This window comes from Haliotis rubra, unplaced genomic scaffold, assembly GCF_003918875.1.
Source record: "Haliotis rubra isolate DU_JTF1 unplaced genomic scaffold, ASM391887v1 Scf61, whole genome shotgun sequence".
NCBI classification, from domain to species: Eukaryota; Metazoa; Mollusca; class Gastropoda; order Lepetellida; family Haliotidae; genus Haliotis; species Haliotis rubra.
The window spans coordinates 2,394,685-2,410,172 of record NW_025767313.1 but is presented as its reverse complement, the minus strand read 5'-3'; the positions used below and the strand labels follow the sequence as shown (position 1 = coordinate 2,410,172).

At 40.0% G+C, this 15,488-nt stretch overlaps 2 protein-coding genes across 3 annotated transcripts; both read right to left on the bottom strand.

The window, feature by feature from the left end:
* Positions 1-703: 703 nt before the first annotated feature.
* LOC124255793 (major facilitator superfamily domain-containing protein 3-like) lies at positions 704-4,330 on the bottom strand. Of its 2 annotated transcripts, none has more exons than XM_046689719.1 (5): positions 4,292-4,330; positions 2,294-3,149; positions 1,776-1,923; positions 1,344-1,468; positions 704-1,017 (listed from the first exon to the last, which is right to left on the bottom strand). In XM_046689719.1, exons 2-5 carry the CDS (start codon positions 3,075-3,077, stop codon positions 713-715), a joined length of 1,362 nt encoding a protein of 453 aa, XP_046545675.1. In that variant the 5' UTR covers positions 3,078-3,149; positions 4,292-4,330; the 3' UTR covers positions 704-712. The 2 variants fall into 2 exon arrangements, with proteins under 2 accessions (XP_046545675.1, XP_046545674.1); XM_046689718.1 differs by having other exon boundaries at positions 4,212-4,321.
* Positions 4,331-4,788: 458 nt separating this feature from the next.
* Positions 4,789-15,200, bottom strand: LOC124255839. Its single transcript, XM_046689785.1, is given in 10 exon segments — positions 4,789-7,923; positions 8,378-8,507; positions 8,732-8,853; positions 9,201-9,401; positions 9,632-11,837; positions 11,839-12,530; positions 12,676-12,799; positions 13,066-13,171; positions 13,452-13,604; positions 15,099-15,200. Coding segments are annotated over 10 exon segments (3,954 nt in total). The 5' UTR covers positions 15,146-15,200; the 3' UTR covers positions 4,789-7,750.
* Between the last annotated feature and the right edge of the window lie 288 nt (positions 15,201-15,488).

The window sequence follows — 15,488 nt, the reverse complement described above, 5'->3', positions numbered from 1 at the left end:
TGGTTGTTGTTGTACAGTATTGTTATTGAATATATCCATGAACATGTCTCCGCGGAAGTTGGAGGTAACAATTTTCCATGGACCACTCATTGCTGCTGCTGATGTGGTTGAGGTGCCGAGGCATCCCTGATGTATGACATGAAATTAGCTTGGTGTGGGTCGTATTCCTCCAAGACCCATGGTGGGGACCTGGGTTGGAACAGGTAAACAGCACTGTTGTTGTCGTAACAGGCAACCAGATTGCAGGTTGGTAACTTGTTGATTCTCATCATACCCAGAGGATGGGAGTCTTTGGCCCACAACTGAAGTTGTCTGGCAAGGGGATGTAACTCTGCACAGCCAATTTCAAAGGTTAGCAAAGAAAGGTCAACATCACCGGTCATTCACTGTAAGAAAGAATTTTTGCTGGGCAAAGGGTAAGTTGACATGAAAGCTAAATGATGCTATGATAGTGAGCATGTATGTACTTCACAAGCTGTGTGCATATCTGCAAATTAGAAGACTGTTCATGACACAGTTCATTATGGCTACTGGGGATATGTATAAATTACAAAAAGCATCTGACAGAATGTTAGTGATAGCAATGACAGAGTCATAACAATAACTGGAATGGATTGTTAAATCTGTTCTGTAAATTTATGCAGTTTCATGTGAACACTGTTTTAATGTAAATGGTAACTACTGGCAAAACAAGGCATCCAGGTTTTCAGTATCATCGACTTTTATTCCTCCTATGAGAAGTGCTCTGTACAAGGATGCTGGGTGCATAGCTGAAGACAGGAATGATTGCAGCAGAAAGACATGTGAACAGGACAAACACACTTGAGTAGCTGGTCATATCAGTGATCCACCCTGTGATTACGGAGAAAGTCAGCTTGCCAAGCACCTCCAGGGTTGCCAGGCTGGTGTAGTGGCTTGCCTGCACAGATACTGGTGCCCTTTGGGAACACTCCATCATCAGTGTGAAGGTTGCCGTGGTGATGTAGCCGCTGATGAGGAGCATGATCAGCATCAGAGCTGAAGAGCAGAAAACATTAGTGATGGAGTAAAACAAGGCCACTAGCTATACTGAACTGCCATGGTGACCACTTGAAATCCATATTAAATTGGCAAGGTCAAATTTCTGTTATCAACATCACAAAAATGGTGTCAGTACATCCTTCTTGCCATATACCGCACACACAGCAGTTCTTTAAATGAGTTGTCTTATCATGCTGGTCTCAACAAATGAATTTATTAAATGAAATTGATTTTTGGATAACATATATGATCAGTGCCACTTAGTTTCCTCAATATTACATAAGGCAACCCCTGATCTAAGAAGGCTATTCCCAAGAACTCACCTATGACCGCAGCAGCAAAGACAGCCTGGTATGTCGAGGACCACACATAGATGAGGACACAAAGGACAATGAGGACGATGGTCCGGATTATACTCAGAGTCTTCAGGAGGCCAAGGGTAGACTGGCTGGAAAACAGGACCATGTGGATGAGTACGTTGAAACAGTATTGTTTGAGGGGATCATGTCATTGACTTGGATTTGAACCCATGATCAAAGGTTCTGGCATATACAACTAAGCCACCTGTGTTGCTGAAAAGGAGAATGAGGCTCTACAGTAATGGAGCTGACTTCTTGTGATAACCTCAGATGTATAAAAATGGTTTCTATCCCCATAGAATTATTTGCTCACTGAAAAAACACACATGCACGCACGCATGCCCACAAAAAAATGTATATATAAAACAATGAGAAACAAAGATCAAAGCTACTTACCCATATCTGGACATGATGACCCCACCCAGTATTGAACCCGAGATGGATACGACCTGCCCCATCATGCCTGTCCAGAGTCCCACCACGGAGGTCGCCAGGCCCTGGTCCAGCAAGAAGAGGGGAATCATACTTAGCGACCCCTTCTCACCTGCAATAACAACGTTCACTTGTCATAGGTACATGCATCCTTGTATACAGGAAATATTGAGATATTTAAAAAAATGAATGCAGCCTGAAGAGTGTGGTCAGGCAAAGATGGACAATGATCGATAAAATCAGTAACAGTGAACATGGTGAACTATATAATGACAAAATAACTTAAATGTTGATGATACAATGGTGCTAGAAACAATCAACATGGAAAATATTTATTATGGCAGGCAATAGATAATTAAAATAATAGATATAATGATGGGGGAAGATGCATTGTGTTATTTTCCATGATCTGACTTACACTATTCACATTTTCCTGATATTAAGTGGTTCACCGTACATGACACAAACAAACGCTTACTTACCCAACTTGTACATAAGGACATAGACTGCTATCCATACTGTTCCTTCTGGCATCATCATAAGTTTGAAATGATCGATAATCAATAAGAATACACTTTTCCCTTCATTCTTCTCAACCTTTACAGATCTTTGTTGCATTGAATGTTCATTATCAATATCACATGTGTTCGTTTCATGAGACATTTCTCCAGAGATGGCACTATCAACGGTTTGGTTAACTTCATGGGAATGATGTGGATTTGATGGAATAAACTTCCATGCTGCAAACACTGCAAAAACATAAACAGCAGCAAGACACTGGAAGAGCATCATCCAGTTCAAGTAGTCACTCAACCATGTGAGTAGGCCTCCTCCAACTACAGCACCTATCTTGTAACCCACTACCTGGGCTATATTACCATGGGCAAGCTCTGATGATGACAAGATCTGGATAGCAAGGCCGTCAACAGCAATATCCTGAGTGGAAGCGAGGAGATTGAATAAAAACAAAATGGCCACCAGTTGAGACAGGAAGTCTGGGCCTGAGAAGGAACCACTCACACAAGTTATGGTCAGTCCAACCATGCTCCAGAGTAGCCAAGACTTCTTGGTGGCGGAGCGATCAACAAACGGTGCCCATAATGCTTTGCACATCCATGGTGTCAACAAAAGTTTGAAGAATCCAACATTTGATAGAGACATTCCTCGACTTCGGAAATAGACAGGAAGGAACCATGTCTGTAATCCATAAGGAAGTCCCTGGACAAAGTACAGGAAGGCCAAGAAGGTGATATTCTGAGAGATCATTGTTGCTGCAAAGTCTTGCTAACTGTATCCACAACACATTTCTTTCACCACATCTTGAGGATGTACATTTCTCTGAAAAAAGTATCATTAGGAGTTTGAATATCATCACAATGAGCATGTACATGGAACTTATCAAAAATGGGAAAAGGGTAAAGAATAAGTAAAAGAGAGTAGGAAGTCAACCGTAGATGTAAGATCAAAGTGTGACAACATTTAACTGTATGCATTTTTTATTTTATTTAAAACAATACAAATCCTTTTATAGTCCATAAAAATAGAGGAATCCATGAATGTGGAGGCAACAACTAAAGATTGACATAAAAAATTAAATGTAAAAAACACTGTGATAGTACTGACTGACTGACTGAGTTTGGTTTTACGCCGCTTTTAGCAATATTCCAGCAACATCACGGCGAGGGACACCAGAAATGGGCTTCACACATTGTACCCATGTGGGGATTCGAACCCGGGTCTTCGGCGTGACGGGCCAACGCTTTAACCATTAGGCTACCCCACCGCCCCCACTGTGATAGTAACAAATGAGGTCTACTGCAGTATAACATACTTATAAAGCCTATGGTAGTGCAGTGCTAGTTTTTTATTTTGTCACTTCTGCGGTATAAATGTTTTATATGAAATGGAAATTTGAGCAGAAACAGTATTTCTTATTTCTCTTCTTACACTGTGGTTTGGATAAAATTTGATAGACTCTACAACAAGACATGATGTTATTTAGATCCTTGCTAATGAGAACAAAACATATCACATAGCAGTAGCCCGAGCAGGTTAACTTAAAACCATATAATTTATAATATGAGAGAGACGTCAATATTTCTTCTGTATCAATATTATTTATAGTATTTTCTATTATTATCATTCAATTCCAACAAAAACAACATGTCTCCGAATTCATTCCCGGTTTTAAACAAACTGTGTCCACGAGTTCACCGCATCCCTATCATATGGTCCTTTTTGACCAATCTTAGTATAACATTAACTTACGACTATCTTAGCGCTAAGAGAGCTTCGAAAATCTAGGCCCTGTTTGTTTGGCGTCAGGTATTTCCAGGTTTATTTTCTTCAACACACTTTCATGTCTTAAATATGTGGGAAGTGTCGATGTCTTAAACTGACACTTTGAAAATAAACTGGGATAGCAATTTCGAGTGTATCCACTCGAATTTTACACATCCAGTTCGTGTAACTGAAATCACCTGTATCAACACCTCTATCGCTATTCTTTCAAGGGAGGCAACTCGTCTCTGGCCCACTATATTATCTCCCTTTGACAGTCTGTTGCATTTTTTTCAAATGCGGGAGAAATCAACTTGTTACTTGACATTACATTTAAATGGATTTTAAAAATACAATTTTTGGAAAATAGCTAAAACGTTTTGCTGAGGTTTTGTATACGAATCTGATTTGATTTTATAGAAATAAATGTTTAATTTCTTTTCACCAATTCTCCTTCAGATATTCAAAATATTTTTTAGGTGGGAGAAAATTGAGAAAATGATAAAGATTGTGAGATTCAACATGTTTTGTGACTAATAACCTTTCTGTAGGATGGCCATTTTTATGTCAATTTAAGCCTTAGTGTTGTCATTCATCGCCATCTGTTCCAACACTATCATGTGTAAATCTGAATGACCCAGTAATGATTACAGGTGCAATGATATGCATGTGTTGATGCAACAACATGAAAAAACAATTGATTCTTCAAAATATTTATTACCAAAATATGAATATAGCATTGAGCAATATACAGCACACACCAACAGGAGCAATCCAAATAAAATTTTAAATGAAATGATGTGTGCAAATTCTTCCGTATATAGGTCTGTTAAAAAATATATGTATAGATGTGGATGATGATTGACATAATTATGTAAACATTTAGGACAAATTCATTACAGCATCATACTCATTATATGTTACTTATATTATTATTGTTGCTGTTATTACTGTTTTGTAAGCACCTAATAAAAAACGTGTTTCAAGCATTTCAGGAATCTATAAAATTATAGAGTCTAACCATAATATTCTTTAGTTCATTGTTTTGTCATAATTTGTTTTAAAAGTTTCACAGGTGAACCACTGTGAATGATTGGATGACTGCAAGGTTAAACTTTGACCTGAGTACAAGGATATGACATGCACCATATTCATTGTGGCAGGATTATTACCTGATAACGACTACATGGATATGAAAGGGAAAAATAGTACATTCTGTTTTCAAAGAGTGTATGTTAAAATCAGTGTTACTATTTAAATCACAGCTCATCATCTGTCAACACTGTCAAAAGATGCATATTAAACATTGAGTACTGAATTAGTGACATGCAGTGTGCATGTTATTATGTGGTTTGTGGACGTATTTTCTGTTTAGACAGATGCCATTAAACAAACTTTATAAACAATGCATTAACAAAAATAACAACAATAAAACAAACAAAACAAAATGCTGATCATGCTGAAAACATTAATCATCTGAAACATAAAAGTAAATATGTGACTTGCCTCCTTATCATGAAACAGTAATATACAGTTTTTCATGTCTCTATTTCTGAAAAGTAATGCTATCAGATCATTTTTGCAAAGTCTAGTCTAGTCTACCTTAAAGAATCTCTTTGGATTTCCATTAGAAAGAACAAATACTTATTTCTCAATGTATTTATGTTGAATCTGGTATCGTAAATACCATGAACCCATTGATGATGATTTTATGGAGAAGCATGAAAAATGTGAATGACTCCCCACCCCTAAAATGTATGTATGGTACAAAGTAAGTGACACCTCCCAATCACTGCCTGTCAAAATCAACATCACCCCCCTAGCCATAAATTATGAATGGCCCCTAAATACAGAGAGGGTTCACTATCTCAACTACCTTCTATCTCACCCATATCCTGTAATAACACTCAAACGTATGCTTCATACAGCCATTTGCTAACTTCCAAATACTCCCTCATTCATTTGAAGGAGCCATAAAACAGTAGAGGTATGTTTACACCTCATTCAAAGATTTGTTTCTTAAGATGCCTACTATATTAATAACTAACAATTCAGTTTCTTGTTTCACATGCAGTGTTCCCTTATGTTACAATAAAATAATACTTAAGAAAGAGATTTTTATGTCTCAATATTTGCGTTTTTATAAAAAATGTTTAAGTATTGATATTTTAAAGTATTAAATTCAGACTTTGAAAAGGCTAACTTAGAATAAGTAAATAATCTGTAATTAAGACAGTTGCTGCTCTATGATGTTTATGTTACAGTCAGCTGAGGCTATTGCCTTCATTGTAACCCTCACAGCTGTAGCTCACTGAAATCACACAGACCTGTGCTTGTACTAAGCATGGAAACAAGTTCCAGCCTGTAACACATTGAAACAAAGTTTGGGACTGTCATGTCAAACACTATGGAAATAGACATTTCAACATGAAGCATACATAACACAAGAGTCTACCTTCCATACATTACACTTCATGTATGTCATCATTTCAGATATCAAATAACTCCTTGATACATTAACATGAAGCAAACCGTACATTCAACAAGTTGGACACAATGCTGTCCAAGGTACCAGCACTAAACATCATCAATATTTTCTGTTATAATATGTTTTTCACATATTAACAACATACATCCTAGTTACAACATACCAAAGAAAACAGAATGCAAACTTATTTGGCCATTGTCTATCATAAATTAGAAAATCAACTGATAACATATAGACAAGTAAGATAAGTTATCACCGGATGTCTTTATGTTGAATGTCATCGGTTCCCAATTGCGCAGATCGATGCTCATGCTGTTGATCACTGGATTGTCTGGTCCAGACTCGATTATTTACAGACCGCTGCCATATAGCTGGAATATTGCTGAGTGCGGCGTAAACTAAACTCACTCACTCACTCACTCACTTTATGTTGAACTGTCTGAAAAGTCACGAGTAATCAAAGTGACCATAATGACAATAGGATTGGCTTGTGATTCAGCTTACAGACACCGTTCACAAGGGAGTTGGGAGATCTATGAAGGACTAATCTTATACACAGGCATAGACTTGCAAAAATCATAGTCATTAAGTTTTGATGGTACAATGTTCCTCATAAGTTTAGGACACATCTACAACAAAGGTCATTAAGCACTGAAAGTTAAAACAAAGCCCTTTTAAATCGTCTGGGATAGTTGGTATGAGTTACATATATACATGATATAAACATGATAAACCCATGAGTTACTGGGTGTGCAGGACTGTAGAGGTTCATCAGGAGAGTGAGTTGGCTTTCACTCACATCGTAGCATGCAGTCCTAATGTAGGAAAGAATGCAGGTCTTGGACGTTTATCTCTTTGCTAAAGCATGGTGCTGAATAACCAAGAATTATGATCAAGGTGAACCTTGGAAATAAGGTAAATATCGTGGGATATTACCATGCCATATGGGCACCAACAACTGTGGTGTGTTAGACGACAGGCAAACTGATGGTTGATATGATGAGCAACAAATATCAGACATGGCCAAAACAGACAGTTACTTGATTGTCATTGCTCCAATACTGTTCGCTCTGTGCAATCACTTAATCTTGAGCAGGTATGAATCCCGAGGCTCCATGACCGTTAGTACCTCTGGTGTGATGAAATTCAGTTGACAAAAGCGAAGTCATTGTCACTGTCCCCCCTTTATGTCCACTGGACATATCTGCCTTTCTCCTTCACTCAGGAATATCTGTAGAGCTTTCTTCAGTAGATGGACCCCCATCTTTCTCTTTGTCTTCAGTGGCCAAGTTGAGGCTACACCGTAATAGTCCCCTCGCTTCATGTTGGTCAGTTTGGTCAACCCTGTCAGACAAAGAAAACATTGATGATAGGGATACGATGACAAGCATCAGCTAAGTGAGAAAGCCTGGAAACCTGACCCTGTTAGTAGTCTCTTACATCAAGCAAAGATCTCCAAGAATCCCACAAGAATCTTTTTTGATTTTTAATGAAACAAAGGAAAGGGAGTGAGTGAGTATGGTTTTACGCCGCTTTTAGCAATATTCCAGCAATATCATGGCGGGGGACAGCAGAAATGGGCTTCACACATTGTACCCATGTGGGGAAACGAACCCGGGTCTTCAGCGTGACGAGCGAACAATTTAACTACAAGGCTACCCCACTGCCTGAATCAAAGGAAAGAAAAAAGGGGAAAACATTCTGACTATGATGATGATCTTAGAGTTTCAGAGTAAAGATGACAGAGAATATGACAGGAGGGACAACGATTGGTGACATCATGACTACCAGTACTCACCTATAGCCTCCACCATGCAGGCTTCACGGGTGTATGCCTCTACCGGAATCACACTTTGGAAGCAGTGAAGGGAGACAACTCCAAGACCCTCATTCCAGATATCAATAATGTGCTGCACCTTGGTGCTCACCTGGTAATATATACATACAGGTATGGTGGCCACCAGGAGATACATATTCAAGAAATATTATGGGAAAAACATCTTTGCAAACCTCTGAGTGATCAAGTAATAAGGGACCAACTGTTTAATGGCAGCAAGAGAGAGCAATGATATCTGATTCCCTTCCAGGCAGATATTGAGTAAGTAGTGAAAATATGTGAAGTATACTGAACAGATTTGCTGAAACAACTGACCTTTGGTTTGGGTTTCTGCATGTGAGAGATTGCTTCATACAGGTGGCAGTATGGCCGTGCTCTCTTGCCTTTCCCAACATAGAAGATGGCATGGATGAAGGCCTTGAATGTTTCACCTTCACCTGAAACAAATTTATCATCAATATGGGATAGTTTCAAAGAGTGAGTGAATGAGAGGGGGAATTAAGGTAGGAAGGGAGGAAGAGTGAGCACTGTGCTTCGATGTGATATATTTTAGGGACATATTATAGTTTCAGTCAGAGCATGAGGTATAGCAAACACCAGATATCATCCTCTACACTAACTAATTTGCTTTCATTGAACTGTTTCATCTGCATCTTATTGGAAACTTTGGCTATGTTAAGAAACCATAATTACTGGTAATACTGAACTGTTTCCTGCTTTAAACGTGTGTACATGCCAACACTTTCCTTATCAAAGACTTGCAGACACCAATCAGAATATTTACCAAGTGTTTTGGCCCTATATGGCAGGTTCTTGGTCACTCTTGGGTCAAGCAACAGGTAGTTAAATGAGGACTTTAGAGTCCCTTCCCGCCATATACGACCTTGAGTGTTCTGGAAGGAGGCAACCAACTTGTCCTCCAGGTCATCTACCCCTTCACAGTCAAGATTGTTCTGTAGAGCTGCTCGAAGTTCCGGGGAGTACTCTGAAGATGAAAGACAGGTCAGCCATTATTTACACACTAGTTCAGTCCCCTTATGTATAAAAATGAACACAACAAACAAAAACAGTTCTGATATATTAATCATAAACAGTGTTCTTAAGAATGAATTACAAATTCTTTCCCACCATGATATGATTTTTGTTATCCCAAATACTTCTGCCCAATATCTTTTCATCATTAATTTATCATTAACAAAGGATCTCAACACCAACCTGGCCCATCAACTGTCAGCTTCATCATGTGAGCTCTGGTAGGATCAGCTTCCAAGCTTGCAAGTCGGACCAGGTAGGTCTGCCGTGTTGTTGCCATCACTGGACCAGGATCATCACCAAGACTCAGCAGTTTCTTGCGTATAGCCTGGTTAGAGAGCTGACTCAGATGCTGTGGGATAGGAGGCTTCTTTGGTTCCCCATCCTTCTTGGGTTGGTTGATCTTCTGGCCAGTCACCTTCCTGCCATCATCTGTGTCAGACTGATAGTCCTGCCAGTCATAGATCTCGGTGTCCTCGGAGTTAATGGTGAAGATGCTGCAGGTGCTGTCCAGGGATTCTCTGGTGCTGCTCTCCTCACACTCTGAAGGAACATACCGCTCTAACAGTGTTATCCCCTTCTCCTTGTCCTTGTAAAGGTACTCCCTGACAGAAGCATTGCTGCAGAAGCTGTCCATGGACACACGTTTGTTTCCAGGCTTCACTGGAGACCTCTTTCCTGATTTCAATGGAGAGGTTCGCATTCCTGTGTTCACAGAAACTTTTTTCAGTTTTTCCACTAGGGATGTGATCCTGTCACTGTCCTTGGCTTTCTTTTCCCTTTCACGGATTTGAAAACTTTCATCTGATGAAATCAGATCTGTTTCATCCAGTAGGTTCATGTCTGATGGTGGAAGCCATTTTGAATAACAGCCTGCCAGATCCTTCTTACCAGAATGTCTGGGAGTTACATTACCACTAATATTGTCGGCTTTATTAGTTTTCTTCTCTATCCTTTGAGTGAAGCTATCATGTGATGTAATGAGATCACTGACATCAAGAACTTTATCAGGAACTGGGTGCTGCCAATGGTGTTTGCTAGGACTAAAGGTTCTGCTATCAGTTTGTACCATGGCTTTGTTATTCTGTGATGCCATTCTGCATGGGGATTTGTCAGGACCTGCAGTTTTACAGCCATTTCCCTGTCTGACTTCAGTAGTGAGGTCCAGTTCATCATCTAGTAGAGGATGAGATGGATGACGGTTATGTTTCACCGGACTAGTAAGTCGAAGTGTAGTTGGGCTGCTCTCTCTCTTCTTGGACTCCTCTGTCAGGACAACTTTGTACTGGGATCTGTCTTTATCATCACAAACACTACAACTAATTCCAAAACTTCCATAATTGTCATTGGGACCACTCTTGTTTTCATCAGTCACTACTGCCTTCACATTCAGCACAACGCTGTCCTTGGACGTTCCACTTGAGAATGACTGAGTATCCACACTGACAGTAGGATCTAAGGGTGTGACAAGGGTGAATTCTGTGTCATCTTCACATGTAACAAATGTGTCACAAGAAGATGCTGACACAGTACTGACTGTACTGAGTCTTTTACCCTGAGCACCAGGAGAAGCACCTCCAGGTGATCTGACATGACTGACCCTCTCCACAGGTGACAGTACCGTCATGGCATCCGACAGTTTTTGCAGTTCTTTAGACTTGAAGTCTACAAAAGGATGTCCTGGAGATGTGACATCCAAACACACCCGGTGGCCATCCTGCAGGTGCTTCTCAAGCTCCCTCTGGATATTCTGGGTGTACATGCTGGATCTTCTTGGAGCTGACTTGCAGATGGATCTGGATTCTGGAGTTCTGGGAGCAGCTGCATGAGGACTGGATCTAGAATTGCCACTGTAGATTCTTGAACCAGTTCCAGATTTGGTTTGAGGTGTAAAACCCAAACTAGATTTGGGAGACTGCTCCTGCCATGACATACCGTTTCCATAGTCATCAGATTGTGTCGATCTCTCATCATACACTGCACTTGGAGAGAAACTGTTGTATTGATGATCAGACAAGGGTGGAAAGAACCTATTAGGTGATGAATTTTGTGACATTGGGCTTTTCACTTCTGACAGTTTTGGGGAATGAATAAATCTGGACGGACTAAAATGTGCATCATCAGTGGAAGAAGATTTATATCCAACTTCACAATGAGGTGGTTTGTGCAGGCCACTGCTCAGTGATGTCTGCCATCTTCCAACTTTTTCAGCTGATGTCTCCTGCTTGTCCTTCAGTAGTGTCCATTTTGGGACAACTGGATCACTGGGTATCTTCTTTGGCATCTTTTTTGACAGTGTTCTGTGCTGAACCTTCATAGCCATAATAACCATTCTGGGATTGGCCGTGGTCATATGACCTGCTGAGACAATCTCTGCATTCATGTCCATGGTCACAGTAATTAATGCCCAGTCTTGAATTTTTGTGACAATATGGGGTACTTTTGCTGCAATGATGACAATTACTTGACAATGTCTGATCACACTGGCTACAGTGATCTTGAAAACACCCACTATTAGCAGTAGGCTTTCTAATCCTCACACAGGATTTATGGAAGTCTCTCAACCTGTCCCTCACCTCATCCCCCCGACCCCCCTCCCAGCAATCAGGATCACTGTCAGTGAAAGACACATGGTTATCATGTCCACAATGTCTGCCTCTCCGATGATACCCACAATACTCTTCATGCCTGTCTTCATTACAGTTCCAACATCTGTCTCCATATCTCTCAAACAGTCCTCTACTTGTTCTCTGTTTCGACTCCTGATGCACACACGTCTGCCGTTTCCTAGGGGTCCACTTTGAGTCCCTCTCACATTTCCCACTGCACAATTCCTGTCCATTAGTAGCTCCGGACTTCCTTTCTAGATATGGATGCGTGGGGGAAGTGACATCCATGCAGAAGTGTTCCCCATGCTGGACACAGCGGTCAAGTTTCTGCTGTAGGGCTGTAATGACACTTGACCGACGGGCAGCTGTGGTCAGTGACTGGTCCGGGGAACAGTCCTCCTGGAAGGACAGATTGAGGACATCAGGTGTTGTGTTCCGGGACAGGCTGTCCCTCCCAGCATCAAGGCTCTCTCCTGAAACAGAAGAAGGTACTTCAACTCTATACTCCTTCAGTATAGCCGATGCTAAAGGGAACAAAACTAAACTGATACTGATGAAGGTGTGGAAAAACTACACTACTACTCAAGATGGTGTTCATGAATAGAACTGGGCCCTTACTTGTGTATCTGAGCTCAGTGTCATCTTCCCCTTCCGGGATGAGCAGCAGAGAGTAGTATTCCAGGAAGCACACCACCTCACTATGACTGTAGCTCCGCCCGACATCTACAGCTCGCAGCCCGTCCTGCACAGACAGGCCATTCATGAATGATAACTAGAGGTTACAGGGCAAAGCACACCACCTCAATATGGCTAAAGCTCCACCCTCTACAGTTGGCAGCCCATCCTGCACAGACAGGCCATTCATGAATCATAATTAGAGGTTACAGGACGAAGCACACCACCTCAATATGACTAAAACTCCGCCCGACATGAAAATGATCGGTATGAAAATTGTTTCCGTGGCAACAGAAATGTTTGACTGTTAACATGATGAATGAAATGCAATACCTGATCCTTGAGACTTGGGTCGCCTCCATTAAAGAGAAGTATTTTAACACTGTCCAGCTCACCCCATGTAGCAGCAATGTGCAGCGGCGTCAGACCCTCGATAGATCTACAGCAGGGAAGTCACACAATACACATATCCGCAAGACGGTCAGAAAAAGTGAGTTAATTCATATGATGATAGTCTGTAGATTATCAAATCTGGGCCCCTGAAACCAGTGAGCATCTACAACTGTATGATCAATACGACTCTTATCCAGTCAAGTCACACATTGGTTGATCATACTGCTCATGACAAAACAGACCTGCGAAGATCTGGGTTAGAATTGGAAAATAATTTAATATAAAATTCTAAAAACGACAATAACTAAAATCCTTGAGATATTTACCTAACATTTGGATCTCCATCATATTCTAACAACAGCCTGAGTGCTTCTGCACTGAGTCCTGCTGCCATGTGCATGGAGGCCACGCCAGCCACGCCTCCTTCCTCCAGCACATGGTTGGGGTCAGCGCCATCCTCAAGCAGTTGGCGGGCATGTCTATAACAATGGAATATATATATATATATCTCTTGTAGGAAACGGGCCGGTGGGGTAGCCTAGTGGTTAAAGCGTTCGCTCGTCACGCCAAAGACCCGGGTTTGATTCCCCACAGGGGCACAATGTGTGAAACCCATTTTTGGAGTCTCCCGCCGTGATATTGCTGGAATATTGCTAAAAGCAGGGTAAAACTAAAACTTAGTCAGTCAGTCTTGTAGGAAATAAATGTCATGAAAGGAGAATAAAACACAACTGCATTTCTATCTATTATTATTGGTACCTTAATCTTCTGAGGGGATAAATCAAATTAAATGCTACATAAAATGTCTCATTTATTCGGAAATCAAATTTCCGAATAAGGTTAATGAATTTCAATTACATGTGCACTGCTGATTGCTATTTCTGGATTAGTTTATGTGATAATTACATGGTAAATCAACTTGTCTAATGAAAGTTAATTGCAAACTTCTTTTTTATTTTCATTAACCAAATTTCTTATCACTTTTTCTTTGACCTGAATTCTTTGTATGAGTATGATGTACATTATATTTTGAATTTGGAAAATACTTGAATAAATCTTTAGCAATATGTTATAGAGGTTTTTGCTTCCATACAATTTGGGTAATGGGGGCAACTGACGAGATTCAGATATCCAAAAATGTGTTTATCCAAACAATATATGAGGAATCGCAAGTATCCAGAAAAGTGAAAATCAACTGTAACAGTAATGATATTTAGCATGTTTGGAAGTGTTGTCTTACCATTATTGAATTTGAAGGCACATATCATTTGACCACTTATGGCTTGGTTCGGAAAGAGTACCTTCCGTTCCCACAACCCTAAGCCTAACTCTAAACCTAAGCCTAACCCTAACTTAAATTTTGGACTTTTAGTCACTTTTGGGAGTTCTCTAGTAATTGTTGTGTTAAGTTTTGTTAATAATTTTAGTATATATTAATTTGTAAATATTATTTGGGATGGGGGAACGGGGGGAACTCTTACCCTTGGTTCACCTGCACTGACTCCTAAAAGTTCACACAAGCAGTTTCAGTAACATTGCTTTCTAATTCTCCTGATATATATACCTAGATAATAAACTGAATATGTAGAGTCTTACTATTCTTTCCACAATATACTTTTTTATCACGTTTATAATTAATTATTTCGTCTGTTTCTCAAATTCTGTGCATGAGTTGACAATCTCACTGATTAATTTATTGTTTCATGACATATATGGTTGTCACTGCGGAACTATGATTGTTAATACGGCATCGCTTAGTGGGATCAATCAAGGTTCTGAAAGTCAACAATTACTTCACTACTCTGTTCATCATCATGATCGTGTCCAGAGTTTTAGTCCTATGATTTCAGTTCCTAATCATAATGTGGTCAATATCATATGTTTTGTTCTCGATGAAAACGAACAGACAAAGACCTTTACAAATGCTTGAAAAGAGGTGCCCGGTAAAGTGCGGTACGCCTGTTAATTCTTACTTCAAATTTCCATCATTAAGAACTCTGAATAGTTGTAGTGTTGTCATGTCAGTTTCAATTTTTCATTGTCGATTTCAGGGCACCTGTCAGTTTGGAAAGCCCGCTATCGGTCACGTGATGAAATGTACACATGCTTATAACAAAATAAACACATAACAGAAAGAACAGTTGAATTGAATTTTTGAACGCATTTTCTAATCCAACATTTGTCATTACATTAATGTTGGCAATAATATCTAAATTAAACAATCCTTGCTTGACAAACTCTTATTTATGCATGTTATAAGCAGTTACTGAAGTAGACTGGGAGTATGTCTACCTTAAAAGTGTCATGACAATGTCTCAGGCGGTTGCGCACGTCGCTGCGAATCTATACGAATTCATTAGTGA

What these genes read in the sequence shown, in the direction of transcription:
- LOC124255793 (XM_046689719.1), bottom strand. Translation starts at nt 3,077, where the DNA reads ATGATCTCTCAGAATATCACCTTCTTGGCCTTCCTGTACTTTGTCCAG. An exon ending in TGTCCTTATGTACAAGTTGG is followed by an intron (nt 1,924 to 2,293) that starts GTAAGTAAGCGT and finishes TTGTTATTGCAG; the next exon opens with GTGAGAAGGGGTCGCTAAGT. An exon ending in GTCATCATGTCCAGATATGG is followed by an intron (nt 1,469 to 1,775) that starts GTAAGTAGCTTT and finishes CCTGTTTTCCAG; the next exon opens with CCAGTCTACCCTTGGCCTCC.